The sequence below is a fragment of the Hylobates moloch genome, unplaced genomic scaffold (assembly GCF_009828535.3).
Source record: "Hylobates moloch isolate HMO894 unplaced genomic scaffold, HMol_V3 SCAFFOLD_19, whole genome shotgun sequence".
Lineage (NCBI taxonomy): Eukaryota > Metazoa > Chordata > Mammalia > Primates > Hylobatidae > Hylobates > Hylobates moloch.
In genome coordinates, this window is record NW_026652294.1 from 71,971,043 (window position 1) to 71,994,677 (window position 23,635).

The 23,635-nt window shown below is 46.1% G+C and overlaps 1 protein-coding gene across 1 annotated transcript in view; it reads left to right on the forward strand.

Moving 5' to 3' along the window:
• The first annotated feature begins 846 nt into the window (after positions 1–846).
• GLDC (glycine decarboxylase) overlaps positions 847–23,635 on the forward strand; it is a 112,244-nt gene continuing 89,455 nt past the window's right edge. Inside the window, exons 1-7 of the mRNA XM_032138741.2 lie at positions 847–1,283; positions 1,837–1,915; positions 2,203–2,302; positions 6,979–7,232; positions 13,354–13,487; positions 13,684–13,755; positions 15,510–15,640. Of these exons, the coding sequence (XP_031994632.2) occupies positions 1,029–1,283; positions 1,837–1,915; positions 2,203–2,302; positions 6,979–7,232; positions 13,354–13,487; positions 13,684–13,755; positions 15,510–15,640 (1,025 nt within the window). The 5' untranslated portion in view covers positions 847–1,028. The remainder of the gene's footprint in view (positions 1,284–1,836; positions 1,916–2,202; positions 2,303–6,978; positions 7,233–13,353; positions 13,488–13,683; positions 13,756–15,509; positions 15,641–23,635) is intronic.

The window sequence follows — 23,635 nt, forward strand, 5'->3', positions numbered from 1 at the left end:
GTAGCTGGGACTTCAGGCTCACGCAACCACGCCTGACCAATTTTTGTATTTTTTGTAGAGACAGGGTTTCACAATGTTGCCCAAGCTGGTCTCGAACTCCTGGGCTCAAGCCATTCTACCGCGTCGGTTTCCGAAAGTGTTGCGATTACAGGCGTGAGCCATAGCGTTACATATGGGGGGGGGGGGGAGAGGGAGAAAGAGAGAGAAGAAGGAGAAGGAGGAAGAAAGAAGAAGAAAAGAAATAGAGAGAGGGTATTCAAATCTACTGTTCAAGTGCTTTCCAGGTACATATAATCTCTTTTTAAAATTCCATCCAGCTCTGTTGAGATGAGAAAACTGAAGCTCTGAGAGGTTGAGTAACTTTATCGCGCTCCCGCAAAGATAAAAGAACCGCCATCTGCCCATATTAATTTCCCTGAGATGAAATGTGACAGGGAAAGATACCTCAAAATTAAGGAAATGGAGAGCTTAGAGAATCATCTTCCATCTCCGCCGAGTCCCCCAGGAACTTGGCCCGGAGTCTTTGGGCTGTCCCACCTGATCCTGCCCCAATGCGGCTCCACACCCTGGCAGGGGGCTTACTGAGCGTCCCGGCCCCCGGCACCAGCCAGCGTCGGAGTGGGCAGGACTGGAGACGGCAGCCTTCGGTCCATGGGAAGCGAGACTCTACGGAAGGGCTGGGAAGAGGGTAGGGAGAGGGGGCGGGGGCGGGAACTGTTCCGCCCCCTCCCCTCTGTCTACTTTCATTGGCCAAGCTCTTCCTGGCCCCAACCCGCCTCCCGCCTCCAGGGCGCCGCTTAAAGTGTGCGGAGCAGGTGCCTTGGGTGGAGCCACAACTTTGCTCGAGTGTCTTGGTTGAGCGCAGCGCCCATTCATTGCCCGCGAGCGTCCATCCATCTGTCCCGCCGGCTGTCCAGCGAAAAGGGCTCCAGGCCGGACGCAGCCGCCACCCGGGGGACCGAGGCCAGGAGAGGGGCCGAGAGCGCGGCTGACCCTTGCGGGCCGGGACAGGGGACGGTGCCGCGGCCATGCAGTCCTGTGCCAGGGCGTGGGGGCTGCGCCTGGGCCGCGGGGTCGGGAGCGGCCGCCGCCTAGCTGGGGGATCGGGGTCGTGCTGGGCGCCGCGGGGCCGGGACAGCAGCAGTGGCGGCGGGGACAGCGCCGCGGCTGGGGCCTCGCGCCTCCTGGAGCGCCTCCTGCCCAGACACGACGACTTCGCTCGGAGGCACATAGGCCCTGGGGACAAAGACCAGAGAGAGATGCTGCAGACCTTGGGGCTGGCGGTAAGGACCTCCACCCGGCCCTCCGCGGCCTCCCCTCCGCCCTGCCCGGGTTCTGCCTGCGCGGCCTCCCGACTCCTGCTTTGAGCTCTGCTGCGCTCCGCGTGGTCCCCGCACCCTGGGTTCCGGGCCGTGGCGTGGAAGCAAATTCGTGCCTTTGGTCCTCGTGCCTTCTTACTTCTTAACTGCTTACTTTCTCCTGCACCCGGTCTTCGTGCCTCAAAAGTGTACATTTTTAAACCACCCCCAGCCCAAGTGGCCCTGTGGATGGACCTTAAGTTTGCAAGAGGAGGAAGACCCCATGGTTAAGGTGGGGCTTACCGGTTAGCTCCGGTTGCAACTGAAATCTAACCCCGAGTGGCGGAATCTCCACCCCGCTTAACGATTTTCTTTCCTCCAAGTCATTCTGGCTTGCTCAGAGTTTTCCTTTTCTCTTTAAAAAGAACCCTAATTAGGCGATTTAAATGAGGTTCCCACAAGCCTTTGTAGTCGCAAAACACAGAGGTGACTCTTTTAACTCAGAGGCACTTTCCTCTGCTTTTCGTTTTAATTTTAGAGCATTGATGAATTGATCGAGAAGACGGTCCCTGCCAACATCCGTTTGAAAAGACCCTTGAAAATGGAAGACCCTGTTTGTAAGTGGCCGGGAGGGCTCCCTTTGACTTAGATTTTTCTGGTCTTTTTGCCTATTTTGGTTCCCTGAAGATCCAGCTCTGGGGTTAGGATTGCTCAGGATTGGGAATGTGTGGATTAAAATAAAACAGTGGCGGGTACCTCCGGAGCCGCGGGAAGGTGGGATATTTGGTTCTCGGAGCAGACAGTTTTGTGTTAGGAGGGAGTCGATGTTGTGCGGTTCTTGGTCTTTATCCTAGGGCCCCCTCGAGCTTCCCCCGCGTTTTGTAGCAGATTCCTCACTTCCTAGGCACCCTCTCACCGGCCAGGGTGCTCTCATACTTTGGGTTGAGAGGTGTCATTACCTGCGCAGACCTGGATAGACTCAAAGGATCTAGGAATTGTCTAAGGTCGTGCAACTGGGGAAGTGACCAGACATCTGGCCTCCCTCCCCCACGCTTCTTTAGATCGCAGTAGCTTCCAATTGTTTTCTTACCTCACGTCCAAATTTTATTATTTACCAACTGAAAGACAGCAGTACTTTTCGAGTCCGAATGGTTTTTCTTTTCTTTGTTGTTTTTTTTTTTTTCGTTTTTTTTGAGACAGAGTCTCTGTCGCCCAGGCTGGAGTGCTGTGGCTTGATCTCGGCTCACTGCAGCCTCCGCCTCCCTGGTTCAAGCAATTCTCCTGCCTCAGCCTCTTGACTAGCGGGGATTACAGGGGCGCGCCACCACACCAGGCTCATTTTTATATTTTTAGTAGAGACAGGGTTTCTTCATTTTGGCCAGGCTGGTCTCGAACTCCTGAATTCAGGCCATCCGTCCGCCTCGGCCTCCCAAAATGCTGGGATTACAGGCACGAGTCACTGCGCCCTACCTCGAATGGTTTTTCTAGAAAAAACACACAAATAAGATTTACATTTGGTTAAGAAAGGTCAGTTTAGTCATAGACTTTCTTAGCATTTGATTTTAGGTTTAAAATATTTTTAATGGTCCAAGATTGCTTTTCACGGGTATTTTTATGTGGGTATTTGACTTCCATGGGGTTGGGGGGACAATCCATAAGTCAAGGGCACAGGCAGAGTTCTTAAAAAAATCTCATCTGGTTATCTCACTTTCAATCATGGAGATACTTATCTCTTTTTTCTTCTAGAGTCAAATGAAGAGAGAGCAGCTGTTTTATTTTGTTGCTATGATAGAAACGATATAGTGTGCAGATGGCAAGCTTTATTTTGTTTGAAGGTGGACATTTGAGGTCTGGAGCCTATCTGCTTCAGGTTGGCTGCTCAGGCTGTGCTGAGGGCTGCTGCCTTTGTTGGTTTCAAATCTCATGGTCATTGGAGAAAACCTGCATGTTTTGTTGAATTGAACGAATTGAGATTTAGGGATGGCTGGAGGGAAGCCTTATCTATTTCCATTTTAGAAAACCAGAATCCTGGCTGGGCATGGTGGCTCATGCCTATAATCTCAGCATTTTGGGAGGTCTAGGCAGGTGGATTGCTTGAGGCCAGCAGTTTGAGACCAGTTTGGGCAACATGGCGAGACCCCATCTCTACAAAAAATACAAAAATTAGCCGGGTGTGGTGTTGTGCGCCTGTAATCCCAGCTACTCTGGAGGCTAATGTGGTAGAAACACTTGAGCTGGGCAGTTGAGGTTGCAGTGAGCCAAGATGGCTCCACTGCACTTCAGCCTGAGTAACAGAGTGAGACCCTGTCTAAAAAAAAAAAAAAAAAAAAAGAAGAAAAGAAAATCAGAATCCTAATTCATTTGATGTGTGAAGAGTGAAGAGTTGTGTATCTTTAAAGCAGGGTATTTTAGGTGAATATTTGAACAAGTGAATCCCTTTCTGAGACTTTCAAAGTCAGGGAATGTTTAAGTTAGCTATTTTTATAATATATATACTCTAAAATAAAATGTTCTTTTCAGAGCATTAAAGCCTGGGAAACATGGCAAAGTTGTGTATCCTTTTTTAGTTTAGTTCTTGGTTCCAGCTGAATAATTTGAACACCAAGGGATTCTGATTCTTCACTGTGGAAGTGGCTCCTGAAAAGTAATTTGCAACTTGAATATAAACTTTATTTTTTTATTTTTATTTTTATTTTTGAAATGGATTCTTGTTCTATTGCCCAGGCTGGAGTGCAGTGGTATGATCTCAACTCACTACAACCTCTGCCTCCCTGGTTCAAGCCATTCTCTTGCCTCAGCCTCCTGAGTAGCTGGGATTACAGATGTGCACCACCATGCCTGGCTAATTTTTTGTATTTTTAGTAGAGATGGGGTTTCTCCATGTTGGCCAGGCTGGTCTTGAACTCCTGACCTCAAGTGATCCACCCACTTTGGCCTCCCAAAGTGCTGGGATTACAGGCATGAGCCACCATGCCCATGCCATATAAATTTTAAACCTAGCAGCTTCTGTGACATTTTGAGCTTGTTCCATCTAGTTTGGGATGATACACGCAGAAAATATTGCACAATCAGAAGTCCCCCCATTCCCTGAAATGGACCAGTTCTCCAACAAAGCTTGCTTCTTGGAATAGTGAGCTGGGGGTGTTGGGAGAGTGGAGGAGGATGCATCTGCAAAGGATGAATTTTGACTCTGAGGTGTGCACGTGTCATGGTGAATGAATATTCTCCAGGTGGGGAGAGCAAATTGGTGCATGTAAGCTCTGGTAGTAGCATTTCCATTTAATAGTGAAGCACCATTACTCAAACTTGGTTTCATGTGAATTCCTGTGTTCTAGTGTGGTCAGGGAGGAATTCTGGATTAAATATTTGTTTGCCATGTACAGAGAAAACTGTAGTGAGAGCTAGTTATAGGAGTGTTAAATGTCCTCATTGCAGAGTAAAGATTGTGATCAGTTTGGAAATACTTGGGTTACTTACTACACATAACTCAGTAATCTCAGACATTTACGTAGTGCTTACCATGTACTGGACACTCTTTAACGTGCTTTCGTGTATTAATGTATATTACAACCCTGTGAGGAAAATACCGTTAATACTTCTGTTTTAAAAATGAAGAAACCGTGATATTCAGATGATGCATGACTTGCCCAAGGTCATAGCTGGTAAGCGCTGGAGGCAGAATTCAAACCCAGGGGTGTTCACACACCATCCACTACTTTGCTCTCTCTTCATTTTATCCTTTGCAAGGTCGTGGGTATACAAAGTGGAAAACTTCTGTCCTGACTCACCTGGAATGTCCAGTTTACAGATGTACACAAACCCAGTTGCACTAGAATCACGCTGCCATATGCCAACTGCCCCAGCGGAAACACAGCAGCTTCCTGGCAGCACAGATGTGGGAACACTCAGGCCTGCTGCTAGGGCAAGGGAAGGGGTCATGGAAGTGCAATACTGAAGAATGAGCAGTGATGCTCTGCTAGATAAATCTGGAGGAGGCTGCTGGAGGTAGTGGGATTAACATGTATAGGACAGAATGGCCAGACAGAACCAGCGAAGGACGGGTGGTTCATCAGTCACAAAGGATGCTCCCCCTCTTCTTGGACAATTCAGGAAGTGCCTTGAAAAAATACTTTGATCATGAACTGGCTTGCTAAGTAAGTCATTATTTAGAGAAACAAGCGAAGCTATTCAGTTCAAAATCCTGTCCTGTTCAAGTGAATCCCCCATTCCCCATCCACACGCACTCAACAACAACAAAAGGACTAGAAGGATATGTGTCACTGGCAACACTGGTTTCTCTGAATGGTGCCCTTATTAGTGGTTTTAGTTTTCCTTTAATTACTTTGCAGTTTTGGAATTTTCTGCAGTGTAGGTATTCATTTTATAATTAATTCAAAGTTAAAAATTACTTTATGACCAAAGCCAGTTACTTTTAGCTATGGTATGCCTCACTGTGTAGTCTTTTCAGTGAATTCATCTCAAGGTAACTAGACTGAACTAGACTGAACTAATCTTAGATAAACTGCAGGGATTAAAGTTTACACAAAATTGCACATTGCTTGTGGAAAAGAGAGGAGAAACTAAACCCTCCAATGTTCACATTATTCAACTAGAGCTGAGGAGATGAGTTGTCAGAATGATGGACTTGTGCCAGCTGAATGTTCCAGAGTGACTTCTACTAAATAGTTAATGGAGGGCAGTGAGCGGAGGGAGGGAGCATTGTGTAATGCAGCTGCAGGTGTTGGCTTTGTCACCCTAGTTGGGTTGCTCACTCTCCTGAACTGACCCCAGGGGCAACTAGGCCGGGGCAGCTCTTCCCTAGGCCGAGGCCATGACTTGTCTTTAGCCAGATGATGCCCATTGCCAGGTCCTGCCTGTAGGCCCCGCAGTCTGTGACAAGGCTTTCCTTTGGCCATTCCTGACTCATTCAATTCCCAGCTTACGTGAATTATGATTTCTTCTTTAGGATGATTCCAATAAATTTCCATTAAATGACTGTAGCAGTAAAGACTAGCTAAATGAGAGAAACAAAGCCTATACTGAGCTTGCTATAGAGCAAGGGAGTCAGATTTGCATTTTGACAGAGGAGAGGAAAGCTTCATTGTGGAAAAGAGGGAAGCCTTTAGGTATGTTCTGATTGGAGGTTGTTTACAAGGGAAGCTGTCTGAGGGTTTACTGGAAGTGGGGCATCTGATGTGATTGGTTATGGGTACATATTTGGCTTAGCCTGGTTGGTCCTATGTTGGAAGTGGGGCAAAAATTAGGGAAGCTATCAGTTATTAATCAAGTTCTGGGCATTTGGGGCCAGTTGTTAGGGAAGTTATTGTTCGGTTTCCTGGATTGTCACTAGAGATAGCAATCTGGCTTTCTCTGTAAGACTAACTTGTGGCAGACTGGCTTCCTGGATTGTTTATTCTAAGTAAGCGGGTTAGTTTCCTGGACAGGTGTGGGTGAAAGTTCTGTTTTTAAATATGGTCTGGTAATTGCCTATTTGTACATGTAGTCCCTCACAGCAGAATCTGTTTTGTCCTTATATATATATTTTTTATGGTGAAAAGATATATATATATATTTAGAATTAGGCAGCTGGACTCAGTTAAGATGATCCCAATTTTGTTGGCAACATCCAAAGCATCGTAATCAGGAGCCAGTTGAACATATGCCTTCTTCTCTCCATCAGGCCGAATCAGGGTGTTGACCTTGGCCACATCATTGTCATAGAGCGTCTTCACAGCCTGTTTAATCTGCTGCTTGTTGGCTTTAACATCCACAATGAACACAAGTGTGTTGTTGTCTGCTATCTTCTTCATGGCCGACTCAGTGGTCAGCGGAAACTCGATGATAGCATAGTGGTCAAGCTTGTTTCTCCTGGGGGCGCTCTTCCGAGGATATTTGGGCTGTCTCCAGAGTCGCAGTGTCTTGGGCCACCAGAAGGTGGGTGATGTGTGGATCTTCTTTTTTTTGTGGTTGTGGACACCTTTCAACACTGCCTTCTTGGCCTTTGAAAGCTTTGCTTTGGCTTCGGCTTTAGGAGGGGCGGGAGCTTCCTTCTTCGCTTTCGGCGCCATCTTGTGAAAAAGCTCTATTTTTGTCATTAATTCTCAATAGGCAGATACCTGACTGATAACCTTGGACAGTCACCTTGTTGCCTAAATTGTTAAATGTTTACTGACTACTATTAAAAGACACTCTGAGGATACACATTTTTTTTTTTTTTTTCTGAGACAGAGTCTCGCTCTGTTGCCCAGGCTACAGTGCAGTGGCACGGTTTTGGCTCACCACAACGTTTGCCTCCTGGGTTCAAGTGATTCTCCTGCCTCAGCCTTCTGAGTAGCTGAGACTACAGGCATGCACCACCAAGCCCAGCTAATTTTTATATTTTTAGTAGAGACGGGATTTCACTATGTTGGTCAGGCTGGTCTCAAACTCCTGACCTCGTGATCTGCCTGCCTCGGCCTCCCAAAGTGCTGGGATTATAGGCGGGAGCCACCGCGCCCAGTGAGGATATACATTTGAATAAACATAGTCACTATCTCCAAGGAGCTTATATCTTACCTTCTTAATATAAATAGATCAGACAGACAGTTAAAAAGTTACAGGTGCCATGAGAGCTGTGGGTAAAATGCCATGAGTGCTCAGAAATGATATGAAATGGGATGGAAAGACAGTTAAGAGTTGGAATATATCTTCTCAATGTAAAGAAGCAAAGATGAAGCTGGGAGCAGTGGCTCATGCCTATAATCCCAGCACTTTGGGAGGGTGAGGGAGGTGGATCATCTGAGGTCAGGAGTTCAAGACCAGGAGTTCAAGACTCCAGGTCAGGAGTTCAAGACTAACATGGTGAAGCCCGTCTCTACTAAAAATACAGAAACTAGCTGGGCGTGGTGGCACATGCCTGTAATCCCAGCTACTTGGGACGCTGAGGCCGAGGCAGAAGAATCGCTTGAACCCAGGAGGTGGAGGCTGCAGTGAGCTAAGTCGTGCCATTGTACTCCAGCCTGGGCGACAGTGAGACTCTGTCTCAAAAAAAAAAAAAAAAAAAACTCGAGGAAAGGCAGTACCTTCATTGAGAAAAAGGAAATGGAAAAATGCAATGTGCAAGACGTAATTCGGCAAGCACTTGAGTGTTGTTGCAGAATCATCCCTGATGGAACCTTAAATAATTATGTTACCAATTATTTGGGGGATATTCAAATAATTGTCGAAGTATATCATGGTAAAAGTGGAGGGGTGAAAATATTTGTTTTAAAAGTGATGAGATTACAGGCTCACACCTGGAATCTCAGCACTTTGGGAGGCTAAGGTGGGTGGATTGGTTGAGCCGAGTAGTTCAAGACCAGCCTGGGCAACATCTTGTCTCTCTAAAAAAAAAAAGTAAAAAAAAAAGTTTTAATGTGTTGAGTCCTAAAATAAATTATGATCAGTTTTTCCTTTCTTATTAAAATTAGAATCCCAAACTAGAAACCTCAGTCCTGGCTGGGCATTGTGGCTCATGCCTGTAATCCTAGCACTTTGGGAGGCTGAGGCGGATGGATCACTTGAGGCCAGGAGTTCAGCATCAGCCTGGGCAACATGGCAAAACCCTGTCTCTACTAAAAATACAAAAATTAGCTGGCCGTGGTGGTGCATGCCTGTTGTCCCAGCTGCTCAGGAGGCTGAGGCAGGAGAATAGCTTGAACCTGGGAGGTGGAGGTTTCAGGGAAGAGAAGTTTGCAGTGAGCTGTGATTGCGCCACTGCACTCCAGCCTGGGCTACAGAATGAGACTTCATCTCAAAAAACAAAAACAAAACAAAATTAAAATTAAAAAACCCTCAATCTTGATAAAGTATCTTTTTTTTTTTTTTTTTTTGTGAGAGAAGTCTCGCTCTTATCCCCCAAGTTTGAGTGCAATGGCTCGATCTTGGCTCACTGCAACCTCTGCCTCTCGGGTTCAAATGATTCTCCTGCCTCTGCCTCCCAAGTAGCTGGTATTAAGTCGCCTGCCACCACGCCTGTCTAATTTTTGTATATTTTAGTAGAGACGGGGTTTCACCATTTTGACCAGGCTGGTTTCGAACTCCTGACCTCAAGTGATCCGCCTGCCTCAGCCTTCCAAAGTGCTGGGATTTTCCAAAGTGCTGGGGTTACAGGCATGAGCCATTGTGCCCGGCCTTTTTTTTTTTTTTTTTTTTTTTTTTTAAGAAAAGAACCAAAAAAACAGTTCTGCTCTGTCACCCAGGCGGAAGAGCAATGGCACGATCTCGGCTCACCGCAACCTCCGCCTCCTGGGTTCAAGCAGTTGTCCTGCCTCAGCCTCCCGAGTAGCTGGGATTACAGGCGCCCACCACCACGCCCAGCTAATTTTTGTATTTTTAGTTGAGACGGGGTTTCACCATGTTGGTCAGGCTGGTCTTGAACTCCTGACCTCAAGTGATCTGCCCGTCTCAGCCTCCCACAGTGCTGGGATTACAGGCGTGAGCCACTGCGCCCAGCCTATTTTGGGTTTTTTAATTTTATTTTTCAGACAGGGTCTCACTCTGTTGCCCAGGCTGGAGTGCAGTGGTGTGATTACAGCTCACTGCAGCCTCGACCTCCTGGGTTCAAGTGATCTCGCACTTCAGCCTCCTGAGCAGCTGGGACTACAGGCGCATGCCATCATGCCTGAATAATTTTTGTATTTTTTCTAGAGACAATCTTACTGCGTTGCCCACGCTGGTCTCGAATTCCTGGGCTCAGGAAGAAATCCTTCCGACTCTGCCTCCCAAAATAATAGGATCATAGGCGTGAGCCACCTTGTCCGACCAACTTTATTTTTTAGAGCAGTTTTAGGTTCATGGCAAAACTGAGTGAAAGCTACAAAGATTTCCCATTAAACCCACTGCCCCCACACAAGCGTAGAGTCTCCCATTATCAGCATTGCCTACCAGAGCATTTGCTACAATTGAACCTACATTAATGCATCATTATCACCCAAAGTGTTGTTTTTTTTTGAGACCGAGTCTCACTATGCCACCCAGGCTGGAGTGCGGTGGCACGATCTCGGATCACTGCAACCTCCGGCTCCTGGGTTCAAGCGATTCTCCTGCCTCAGCTTCCTGAGTAGGCGAGACTATAGGCATGAACCACCACGCCTGGCTAATTTTTGTATTTTTAGTAGAGACAGGGGTTTCACCATGTTGGCCGGGCTGGTCTTGAACTCCTGACCTCAGATGAACTGCCCACCTTGGCCTCCCAAAATGCTGGGATCATAGGTGAGCCACTGAGCCTGGCCTCACCCAAAGTGAAGATTGTTTACGTTAGGATTCAGTCTTGGTGTTGTACATTCTAGGAGTTTAGAAAACTGTAGTATAACATCTATTCATTATTATCATTTTTATTTTAAAACATTTTATTTTTATTTAATTTTATTTATTTTCTTTGAGACAGTATCTTGCTATGTCACCCAGGCTCGACTACAGTGGCATGATCACAGCTCTGTGCAACCTCGACTTCCCCGGCTCAGGCAATCCTGTCATCTCAGCCCTCCAAGTAGCTTAGACCACAAGGAGGACCACCACACCCAGCTAATTTAAAAAATTTTTTTGTAGAGATGGGGGTCTCAATATGTTGCCCAGGCTGGTCTCAAGCTCCTGGGCTTAAATGATTCTCTCATTTTGGTCTCCCAACATGCTGGGATTATAAGTGTGAGCCACCATGCCCAAATCCTATTACTATTATTATTTAGAGACAGGGTCTTGCACTGTCACCCAGACTAGAGTGCAGCGGTATGACTATAACTCACTCTAACCTCAAAACATACTCAGTGCATCAAACTGAAATCAATTATACTGTATTATAAATATAGTGCTATTCTTGAGGACTATTACGGTGCATAGGACCATTTGCCCATACATAAAGTGCCCTAGACTACTCAGCTTTTGGTTTTTGGATTGGTGTTTGCTATCACCTTTGTTATCAGTGGGTTATTAAGCTACTATTGCCAAATCTTCCTTCTACAGCTTCCTCCATCTGCTTCCATTCTGCACTTATTGAGAGTCAGCTGTAGAAGATAAGATACTGCTTTAGGCACTTGGTGTACAAAAGTCAGGAGGTAAAAGATGATAAAGATATCCCCAGCTATAGGTTATAACTTACAAGGAAATAGATATTGAATAGTTTAATGGGTCTGCAAATAGGATGGAGACTTAGTCTGAAGTTATGGCACGAGCAGAGGCATGGAAGTGTGGAAATACGTGGTAATTTGAGGGATGGTGAAGAGACCATGTGGTTAGAAAGTTAGATTGCAGAGGAACATGAAAAACAAGGTATGGGGCCACAATATGGACGGCTCAGACCCAAAAGGGATTTATTTTTCCCCCTCTAAGTAAAGGGTAGACAGGAAAAGTTACTATAGAGGGAAGTGGAAGGATTGATCCTGTGTTTCGCAGAATGCCTCTGAGATCAGAGGCAGGGAAACCAACTGGGAGACTATTGGAGACTTTAGATGTGAGATGTAAATGTGCATTAGTTCAGGTCCACCAGGAAGCAGACACCAAAATGATGTTAGATACACAAGACATTTTTATTGGGGGTAGAAGCAGGAGAGGGCAGGGGAGCCTCCAAACTAATGCAGGTCTAACTTTGGTGGAAGGGGAGAGAAGTAGAATGAAGACTGGGTAGAAAGGTCTTACGGTACAGATCTAAGAGAGTTTCCATCAAGCCCACATGGAGTCCTGGAGCTGGAGCTGCCGCTGCCCATGGGAGGAGTCTCATGTCTCCAGAGAATGAATGAGTCTGCATTAGTTTTCGGCAGAGCTTAGTCACGGGCTTTGGGCAGCCCAGGAGAAGCATGGCGGTCATTTTTTTTTTTTTTTTTGGAGACAGGGTCACCTAGGTCACTAGGCTCAAGTGCAGTGGTGCAATCTCGGTTCACTGCAACCTCTGCCTCCCAGGCTCAAGCAATCCTCCCTCCTCAGCCTCCCTAGTAGCTGGGACTGCTGGTGTGCGCTACCACGCCCGGCTAAATTTTGTATTTTTTGTAGAGACGGAGTTTTGGCATGTTGCCCAGGCTGGTCTTGAACTCCGAGCTCAAGCAACCTCCCTGCCTCGGCCTCTCAAAGTGCTGGAATTAGAGGCGTGAGAAGCATGGTTTTGGGTTTTTTTTTTTTTTTTTCTTTTTGAGACAGAGTCTTACTCTGTTGCCCAGGCTGGAGTACAGTGGCGTGATCCCAGCTCACTGCAGCCTCCACCTCCCAGGTTCAAGATTCTCCCGCCTCAGCCTCCCAAGTAGCTGGGATTACACACCTAGCTCATTTTTGTATTTTAAGTAGAGATGGAGTTTTGCTGTGTTGGCCAGGCTGGTCTCGAACTCCTGACCTCAGGTGATCCACCCTCCTCGGCCTCCCAAGTGCTGGGATTACAGGTATGAGCCACAGTGCCTGGCCAGAAGCATGGTTTTTGTACAGACACTGTGGTTGATCCAGAGAGGCAGGAGGTGAGGTTGTCAGTCAGTTTCCAGATGGGGTGGTGATGTTGATGTCATTCATTAACAGAGGGGGAACAGGGAGAAGAGGAAGGAGAGATTGGGTCTTACTTGAGCAGAACTGTGTTTGAGGTATTCGTGGAATACGCATTTGGAAAAGTTGAAGCAAGAGTTGGAAAGTAGAGTTTAGAGATCCAGAAAGAGAAGAGATGGAGTTGCAGATTTAGTAAGTTTTCTGAACAAATTCAAGAGAATTAGTGAAATTTCCCAGGGATGGAGAGTGGGGAAGAAAGCAAAAGCCAGGATACAGGGAAATAAAACATGCAGAAGGAGAGAGGCAGGGCAGTCTGAGATGAAGTCATCAGAGGCAGGAGGATATATTTTCAGGCAGGGAGTTGTGGACCCCTGTGTCGTATTCTGGACCTTTCTTAGGCAGAAGAGGGAAGAAAGTCTGCATAAAGACATTAGGATCCTCCAAGGTGTGAGGAGTTGAGGGGCTGCATTTCTGACGATCTCTCTGTATGAGAGACAGGAAGGCTGAGACTGAGCACTAGGGAAAAGTGAATTTCAGAAGAGCTATTGTGCGCATCTGGGTGGCGAGGGCCCTTAATCAGCCTGCAGACAGGGTCTGCTGAGAGCATCCGGGTGGCGAGGACCGTCCATCGGCCTGCAGGCAGAGTCTGCTGAGAGCATCTGGGTCGCGAGGACCCCGATCGGCCTGCAGACAGGGTCTGCTAAGAGCATCTGGGTGGCGAGAACCCTTAATTGGCCTGCAGGCAGGGTCCACTGAGAGCATCTGGGTGGCGAGGACCCTTGATTGGCCTGCAGATGGGGTCTGCTGAGAGCATCTTGGTGTCAAGGACCCTTGATCGGCCTGCAGGGAGGGTCTGCTGAGATTGAATAGCGGGAATTTGTAAGGCCTGTTTGACTGTTCTCCTCCCCAGCATCAGTCAGTGACCTGGAGGCAGGAACAGAGAAATGTGGTGACTGAGTTCAGCCGAGGGGAGGACTTCAAGGTCCGCTAGTCAGCTCAGTGAGGTTGAGAGAGAGGTGGGGCAGTCCCACCCACATTCTGTCTGGAAGCTCAGTGACCCGCCTCAGGAGGCTCGGAGTGCGGGCCTGGGCTGCACCAGGGTGGGTGCTAGAGAACAGGAATGTGAGCCGCTGTGGGCGAATCTGTGTTGTGACTTCCATTCTTCGTGTCCTCTTCTCACCCCATCAAATAGCCTGTGCCTTGCTTAAACAAGTCTCAGTTTTACGATGTATGAATAACTTTGATCTCATTTTGACTCAAGTTTGCTTTACTTTTTGTAAGTCCAGAGTATTTATACAAAAATGCAAACTGAGAATTTTAGTAAGAATTCTCAATGCCTGTATCATCAACATACTAACTGACTGAACAATGAAGAAATAAAATTTTGGAAAGTCTGAAATTATTGTAGACACTGCATTATTTTATACAACTTTCTTAATAGCTACAGGTTTCCACTGATAAATGTTTCTCTGAGGCTCATGCATTGTGGGATGTAGTTGAACCAAATGTGAGAACAATTTGTGCATTGATTCGTCATCATGAGTCTGACGGGTGAGTTCCTGGGAATATTGAGCTAGCCGTATGTGAAAGTTTAGGTGAATTTTCATTACAACACATTGATTCACCTGTATTTTCTGAGCATTTCCTATAAGAGATTACAATTTACTTGGTGTGATTTTGGGTTGGAATGCAAATTTCTCCATATGACTTGTTTTTGAGGCAGGGTCTCACCCTGTCACTCAGGTTGGAGTGCAGTGGCATGATCATGGCTCACTGCAACCTCAACTTCCTGGGCCAAAGAGATCCTCCCACTTCAGCCTCCCGAGTAGCTGGACTACAGGCATGTGCCACCACATGGACTAATTTATTTCATTTTGTAGAGACGGGGGTCTTGCTGTGTTGCCTAGGCTGGTCTCAAACTCCTGGGTTCAAAACATCCTCCTCCCGTAGCCTCCCAGAGTGCTGGGATTACAGGCATGAGCCACCGTGCCCGGCCCATATGCCTTTGATCTATGAAAAATTATCTTTTTCTCAAGCATGATACATTGTTTGAGTTGGACTCTTAGGACCTAGCCTTCCCTTCTTGTTCTTGCTCTGTAGGCCATGACAATGTACCTCTGGGGCCAGCAAAGAGGGAAAACAAATCCTCTGGGACTTGCACTGATTCAAACTCAGCATTTGGCCTGATTACATAGGTCAGCTGGTATTCCAGATAAATACTATGAATTGCAATGTTTCTCTGTACATTTCTTAACATTTGTAGATTAAATGAAAAGGGGCCTCCCACAGGAAGGAGTATGATCCAAGTTCGAAGAGTAAAATAACAGACATAGCATCCCTTGTCCCACTCCCCACTGTGAATGTTGTTTTGGTTTTGCTACAGCTGATAGGTTCTTGAAGCTGTGCATCTCTTGGGTGATCAGGAAGAGCTGCAGAGACTGCAGAGACCAGGGACCAAGGAGTCGTCAGAAACACAGCTGGGACATGCCTCAACTCCTTTTGAGTGGAGATGTCCTGAACAGGGTGGTAACCCCTGAGGGTCATAAAGGACTGAATGAGGCGTGGTATTAATTGGCTGAGCAAGAAGACAGAGAAGAGCCTGGCAGGATTAGAGCAAGGAGACTCAGAGCCCCAGCTTGGGCCTGCATGCTGCTGCCCTGACCACATCCTCACACATGCCACGGCTCTGCCAGTCTACAAGGGTTTTAGGTTCAGTTTCCTCTGTACACTGTCCAGAGCGTATGGATTGACTTGGCTTCCTGGAATGATTCAACACATTCCGTGATGCAGCTGACTTTGGTAGTGAAACCCTCCTCTGCCCAGGGAGGAAACTTGACAAGTAATAGGGAGTTGGGTCTATGGACTCGGTAAGTGGGCTTGATCCAGGTGGCTATGGGGGAGAGAAAGGACTGCTATAAATGACTGGGTGATGTTGGGGAAAGGCTCAGCATGCAGATGGAATTTGCATCCAAATTCTGACTTCTGTTCAGAAAGATGAGAAAGTCCTGCCATGCTGTCATTCATGGTCTGTTTATCCTGATTGACATCCCAGCCCCAGCCCATGGTTCCCTCGCAACTTTACAGCCAAGGATTAGGATGTTGGCAAGAACAATCTGCCCAGGCAGTCTCTGTCCTCACATTCTGGCCCCAGCTTTCCCCTCACCCTCTAGCAGAGAAAGGCCTTTCTCAAACTGGTGACACTGGGCAAATTCAAATATGAGTGTGTTGGTTTTCAGTCCTGATGATTTCCTTCGAGACCTTTTCCTAGTGTCTTGCTAAGCACATGGAGGGCGAAGAGTGAGGGAGGCTCTGACGCGGTTAGTGGCTGCTGTGTGTGAGGTGCTGCTGGCCGGGCTCCCCAGAACATGGTCTGTGGATGGCCTGCCGATGCCCGGGACCGATGGGATATACACCCATGCACCCATGTATTTTACAAGGAGGATTTCATTCTACATGCAACATTTTAATTTTATTTATTTATTTTTTTCTCAGACGGAGTCTCACTCTGTCCCCCAAGCTGGAGTGCAGTGGCGCTATCTCAGCTCACTGCAAGCTCCGCCTCCCGGGTTCACACCATTCTCCTGCCTCAGCCTTCCAACATTTTAATTTTAATTTCAAATACACAATATAGGCACATTGTTCAAAACTCAAAAGCACAAAAAGATATACAGGGAGACCAGGCGGGGTGGCTCATGCCTGTAATCCCAGTATTTTGGGAGGCTGAGACTGGAAGATTGCTTGAGACCAGGTGTTTGAAACCAGCCTGGGAAACATAGCGAGACCTTGTCTCTCTTAAAAAAAAAAAAAAAAAAGATATATAGTGAAAAGCAAGCCTCCTTCCCACATCTACTATCTTCTATTTATTATCAATTTCTTGTGAATCATTGCAAACATGTTCTGCTAATATATAAACATATGCATATATAATTATTTAAAAAATATAAATGATAACATAATATTGTGTGTGTATATGTATATATATATATATATATAGCATAAAACTTTAGGTATAGCAATTTCAGATTGTCAAAGAAGCAAAAAGCAAAACCTGAATACATTTTCCCTTATAATTGAGGCCAAAAGAAATTGTAGGGCTGTGTTTGGGGTAATGGGTTAAGGATGAGAAACAATGTGTGTGTGTGTGTGTGTTTAGTTGTGGCAGGTGTCTTGACTCATACAGATTGCCTGTCCATTTTAATGACATTTTTCCAGTTGTTGTGGAAATTCACATAAACAGGATATTAAAACCTAATCCTAGTAATGTATTGAAAATTTAACAGCTATTGGGGGGCCGAGGCGGGCAGATCACCTGAGGTCAGGAGTTCAAGACCAGCGTGTCCAATATGGTGGAAGCCAGTCTCCACTAAAAATACAAAAATTAGCCAGGCGGGTGCCTCTAATCCCAGCTACTCGGGAGGCTGAGGCAGGAGAATCGCTTGAACCCAGGAGGCGGAGGTTGCAGTGAGCCAAGATCATGCCATTGCATTCCAACCTAGGCGACAGAGTAAGACTCCATCTCAAAAAAAAAAAAAAAAAAAAAACCTAAAGAAAATTTAACAGCAAAATCATCTTATTGCTATTGGAGAGTATTTATTTGATGCAATAGTTAGTGCAAAACTGTTGCTATTTTGGGCGCAGTGGCAAAGGGGTTGCTATAGAAAGGCTCTTATGTAGAATGATGTAAAGAGGAAGCATTCATTCTAAATTCTGAGAAGCAGCAGCAGTGCAAGTTCTTACCTGCAGATTCTTAGGAAGTGATGCCTAGAGGCCACTGAACTCTGTTCTTGGTACATTAGGACCAGGAGATTAGGCAATGCTCTGAGGCAGAAGAATAAACAAGGTCAGAAGCAGGCATTTATTCTGCAAGAAAAGAACTTACTGTGTAGGTTCCTGAAGGATTGCCTGAATTCCTTCGTGGCCGAGAGTGCAAAATAATGCGCAGCTGTTGGCTGCCCTGCATAGCCGTAGGCAAGGATCTGGAAGACGCCATCTTGTCTCCAAGTGTTTCTTTCTTTTTCTTTAGGCAGGGTCTCGCTCCGTCACCCAGGTGGGAGTGCATTGGCGCAATCACTGCTCACTGCAGCCTCCACCTCCCGGGCTCAAGCAATCCTCCTGTCTCATTCTTTGATTTTTTTGTAGAGACGAGGTCTCACTATGTTGGTCAGGCTCGAACTCCTGGGCTCAAACAATCCTTCTGCCTCGGCCTCCCAAAGTGCTGGGATTACAGCCGTGAGCTACTGCCCCCAGCCTTCAAGCATTTCTTAGTGGATGCCCCCTTTTCTCATTTGGTCTCTTTCCCCCCTGGTTAGTTTCATTGTAGTTCATGTTCAGGAATTAGGCTTGTGCACAGGAGCAAGCCGGTTTTGTCCAGTTGAAAGGAAAAGTGTGAGGAATGTGCTCTGCTATGAACTTTGCTCTGGGGGGAAAATCTAGTTTTCTTTTTCTCTTTTCCCATTTGCTGTCCAAGGTTTGGATGGCACAATCACCTTCTCAGAATGCTTCTTTTACTACTTAGGAGGAAAAGGCTGCCACTTTGGGATTTAAGGACCCCATACTGTTTCCTCTAGAAAGGGAGCTCTTTTCCACGGGAGAAGAGGTGTACAGTGGTAGGAATTGTGTGCTTAGTTAGGATTTGGGGTTTTATTTAGACATCATCATATCCCTTAACTTGAACTTAGAGACTGGATTCTGTGAAGTTCAATTTCAGGTTGGTTCAGCAGGTAGATCTCTGATCATGGACTTTTCTGTGTTCTCTCCTTTTCTCTGCATCTATTGCTGTCTTGACATCAAAGTAACTCAAACTCTGGGCGTCTAGGTACACTGGGTTGGTTCTCCTGCAGATCTGGCCAAAGTGATATGTCATGAGTGGGTATGAGAAATGGCAACCAGTGAACAAACGTTTGAAACAATTCAGACACTCACTAGGCTGTATGTTTGGGGAATTCTTTTTACTATATGTGACTGTGGAAGCCTGAGGTCTTAGATTTTATCACAGTAAGAAGCAGCTTACCCCTCTGTTCATCAAGTCACAGACTGTCTTGGCTTCTAGCTGGGAAGTTTTTCTTGGGAAGTTTTGTAGTGTTGGGCAACGGATGAGTGAATGGAAAGAAGCATGACTAGGGGTCTACCCTTAATGGCTCAGAAATGTGCATTAACTTGTTGTATAGGGGACAGCTCATTCTATTAACTCACTTTGTTCTCAACAGAAGGTAAAATTGGGCATAACTACCAGCTATCATGAGAACCAATCCAGGAAAACTAATTAGTCCCAAGCTGGATGGGGACAGAGGCCAACCGGTGCTTGAGAAGTTTGGCTGGTCATATAGAGACTAGGGTATATATTTATTGCCTTAGAAACTTCTTTGTCCCATGTTTGACAGTTTTTATGCTTCTGGGTCTTACAGATATTTTGTTCTTTATTTAAGCTAGTTTGCCGTCTTTTTTTTTTGAGACAGAGTCTCGCTCTGTCGCCCAGGCTGCAGTGCAGTGGCGCTATCCTTGGCTCACTGCAAGCTCTGCCTCCCGGGTTCACACCATTCTCCTGCCTCAGCCTCCTGATTAGCTGGGACTACAGGCACGCACCACCACACCCGGCTAATTTTTTTGTATTTTTAGTAGAGACGGGGTTTCACCGTGTTAGCCAGGATGGTCTCTATCTCCTGACCTTGTGATCCACCTGCCTCAGCCTTTCAAAGTGCTGGGATTACAGGCGTGAGCCACTGCACCCGGTCCTTTTCTTTTTCTTTTCTTTTATTTTTTTAAGACGGAGTTTCACTGTTGATGCCCAGGCTGGAGTACAATTTTCCTGTGAAAGGAAAATTCAAATCTCTCTTATACTTGAGAGTCTAGGGACTCCAGACATCACCATCCCCTATAGTAGCTCTGATGATTTTCACATTTGAATGAAACACTTGAAATTTTTAAAAGGCCAATTAGTATAAATGAAGAACAAAATAATTAATTATAAAGACCCATATAAGTGGTCAGTCTTGAAACACAGTGGCAGGCACCATCTTAGTTCTTGTGTTTCTTCTTCTGTCAAATGAAAAAATAAACGACCACTTTTATCTTCTGCAATACTCCCATTCAACTGAGCTGCTTCTTTGTATTTTTTATTTTTTATCTTTTATTTCAATCCTGCTCCTTCTGTAGTCAATTGAGCTTTTTGACTGATCTCCTGGAGCTAATTGTCCGGACTGGGGTGGTGCCCCACCCCCTTCCTGGGATCCTAGCCTCCTCCTTCCTTTGGGTGAGATCCTATCTACTCCTTCCCAGGAGGTGGCCTCTGCTGCAGACCCATAAAACTTTAACCCTACCTTTCCTATCAGTGAGAATTAACATAACAGCTAGGGCTACTGTTACAGGAGTGGAAAATAAAACCATAGTAAAGAGACCTTCCAAAAGTCTGCAAGCAAAATCTAAACACATTTGAGCACCTCTCTATGGGGCGAGAACATAGATTTTTGCTGAAGGCAGGCAGAGGGGTGGCATTTTGTGTTCTCAGAGGGAAGCGATCTGGAGTTTGGTTTAGTTCAGGATTCTTCTCAGCTTCTAGTCCCGCGCTCCAGGGCTTCCATCACCTCCACGACTTTCCTGAATCTGAGTCCTTGAAGTGCATTTTTCAGAAAACTTGCATCCTACCCTTCCCCTTCCTTTGGGTGAGAGCCTACCTACTCCTTCCCAGGAGGTGGCCTCTGCTGCAGACCCATAAAACTTTAACTCCACCTTTCCTATCAGTGGGAATTAACATAACAGCTAGGGCTACTATCATAGGAGTGGAAAATAAAACCATAGTAAAGAGACCTTCCAAAAGTCTACAGGCAAAATCAAAACAACACATTTGAGCACCTCTGTATGGGGCGAGAGCTAGATTTTTGCTACAGTACCTAGTGAGGGACTGTAATTGTGGTTCTTGGCACAATAGCCAAATTCCTGTCTCTCTAATCCTGTTTTGTTTCCTGGGGCTGGGTATGAGAAAGGAGAGTCCTGCCCTGGAAGAATTACGTTAGTAGTTTCACTTACTGTGAGGACTGTTCGTTTAAATAACCCTTTTGGCTCCCACCAATATCCATTTAGCTATTTCTAATTATTTCAACTACTATAATATTATTTTTCTCCAGGCATGCAGCCAATTAAAAGTCAGCCATTGAGTTGGTTCTCTCAGCCGTGCTGCTTGTGGAACAACATGACTGCAAGGCTATATTGCTTTCCTTTCCCATGCCAGGCCGTGTGAGTGGGAGAGCAATCAGTGCAAATCTTTGGGCTGGATAACTGGCAGTGCTGGTTTGACCTCTGGCCGGGTCACTCTGAGGGATTGTGGGGGAGGCTGCTGCACCCCTCTGCACAGACTTCCAACACGTCCCAGAACCGTAGCACCAGCTCTCTTAAGCCAGAGGATAATGTTAGTAAAGAGAATGATGCTATTGGGGTCGATTACTTCCACTACTAGAATCTTAATGATGTGTAGGAAACCGTGTCTGGCAAAGTGCTGGAGTTCACCTGAGCCTTTTTTTTTTTTTTTGGAGACAGTGTCTCGCTCTGTCGCCCAAGTTGGAGTGCAGTGGCGTGATCTCAGCTCACTGCAACCTCCGCCTCCCGGGTTCAAGCGATTCTCCTGCGTCAGCCTCCCAAGTAGCTGGGATTACAGGCACACGCCACCAGGCCCAGCTAATTTTTGTGTTTTTAGTAGAGACAGGGTTTCACCACGTTGGCCAGGCTGGTCTTGAACTCCTTGACCTCAAGTGATCCTCCTGCCTTGGCCTCCCAAAGTGCTGGGATTACAGGTGTGAACCACCGTGCCCAACCAACCTGAGCGTTTTTTAACTGGCCAGCTGGGCCCAAGAGTATTACCGTGTCTCCTAAAAATGACTGATATAGTTTTTTTATTAGTTTCCTATGGCTGCCATGTAATATAGTACCACAAACTAGGTGGCTTCAAACAACAGGAACCTGTTCACTCCAGTTCCGTAGTCAGAAATCAAGATGTTGGCAGGGTTGGCTCCTTTCTGAAAGCTCTGAAGGAGGATCAGTTCCCTGCGTCTCTCCCAGCTTCTGGGGGTTGCTAGCAGTCCGTGGCACTCCTTGGCCTGTGGATACATTGCTCCAGTCTCTGCTGCCATCATCATATGGCATTCTTCTTGCATGTATGTCTGTGTGTCCCAATTTTGCTCTTCTTATAAGGACACCAATCACTGGATTAGGGCTGACCCTAATCCAGCATGATCTCATTTTAACTTGGTTACATCATTGGAGACCCTATTTTCAAGGAAGGTTGTATTCAGAGGTACCATGGGGTTAGGATTTCAAAGCATCATTTTTGGGAACACAATTCAACTCGTAACACTCCTCTTATCCATCTCCCTCCTGGACTATAGTGCTGGCCTCTTACTATATCTCCCTGAGCCAGGGTCTCCGCTCAGTGACCTTTCCACACCATCAGTAGAATTATCTTACTATATTGTAAAAAGAATCATATTATCCAGCTTGATTTCCAAAGGCTATGCTCTGTTTGACAGACAGAGCCCTTCACAGGCTGTTGTCATTGGAGAACTGGACCAATGCAGAACAGGGACCTGTCCCCCCGCACAGGATCATAATTGAAGCCGGACTCGCCTACAAGGCACTGCTAATTAATCTTTCCTCCTGCTGAGCGTCTGAATCATTCTGCCCCTAAGAAGATTATTTGGGAGGTGACTGGACTTTTTGCATGATTGTTCCTGGGGATGTTTTCCTTGCCTATCTTCTCAGATGTGGGTTTATTGCATTTTTACTTATTTCCTAAACTTTCAATGAAAGAAGGCAAGATCATCTTCCATAAGGTAGTTAGATTATATTACTCATGAAACTAATACCTTCAAGACTCTCTTTCCTTACTCTACTGTGGCAAACTACTGTATCTCTTGTGAATTTATTTCCTGGGAAAGCATGTGGAGTGCGGAGTGTGTGAGTGTGTGTGTGTGTGTGTGTGTGTGTGGTGGAGGGTAAAAGTATTTTACTTGAGGATAAAGATTGATGCAAATAATATTCAGATAGAGTTCAATAGGGTTAAAACAATGTTAAGTGTCTTCCTTGCCAGTTTGCTGTCTTAGGTTTTGCTGTACCTACGTTTTCCTCTGATAGAGGAACAATAAAATAAATCAATTCCTAGGGTTAAGTGACTGAGCCCCCAAGAAGATCTTAAAGAAGACAGCCATTTGCCTAAGTAGTTAAATCCAAGTTAAATTTTAGTAGCATGACCTATCTCTATGCAGAGAGGTAAAGAAAGAACCATATGATGTCATTTATATCTAAAAAGTACCCTTCAGTGGCAGGGTGCGGTGGCTCACGCCTGTAATCCCAGCACTTTGGGAGGCCGAGGTGGGCGGATCATGAGGTCAGGAGTTCGAGACCAGCGTAGCCAATATGGTGAAACCCCATCTCTACTAAAAATACAAAAATTAACCGGGTGTGGTGGTGTGAGACTGTAGTCGAAGCTACTTGGGAGGCTGAGGCAGAAGAATCGCTTGAACCTGGGAGGCAGAGGTTGCAGTGAGCCAAGATCGAGCCACTGCACTCCAGGCTGGGTGACAGAGCAAGACTCCTTCTCAAAAAAACAAAAAAGGACCCTTCAGTATAAGAGCTGTCCATGTAGCTGCTCTTAACTTAGTCCAGTGAGTTAAAGTGTGAGACTGGATTAGTGATCCTTTAATTTAAAGTCGTGTGACCTCGGCCAAGTGACTGTCTTCAATCCTCAGTGCCCTAGGCTGCGCGAAAAGCATATGTTACAATTCCTGGCAGAATAATGTTCAATACATGTCAAATGCTATTATTATTTTGTGATTATACGAATGACCCGAGAAAGGGTCCCACCTGCATCCAAGTAC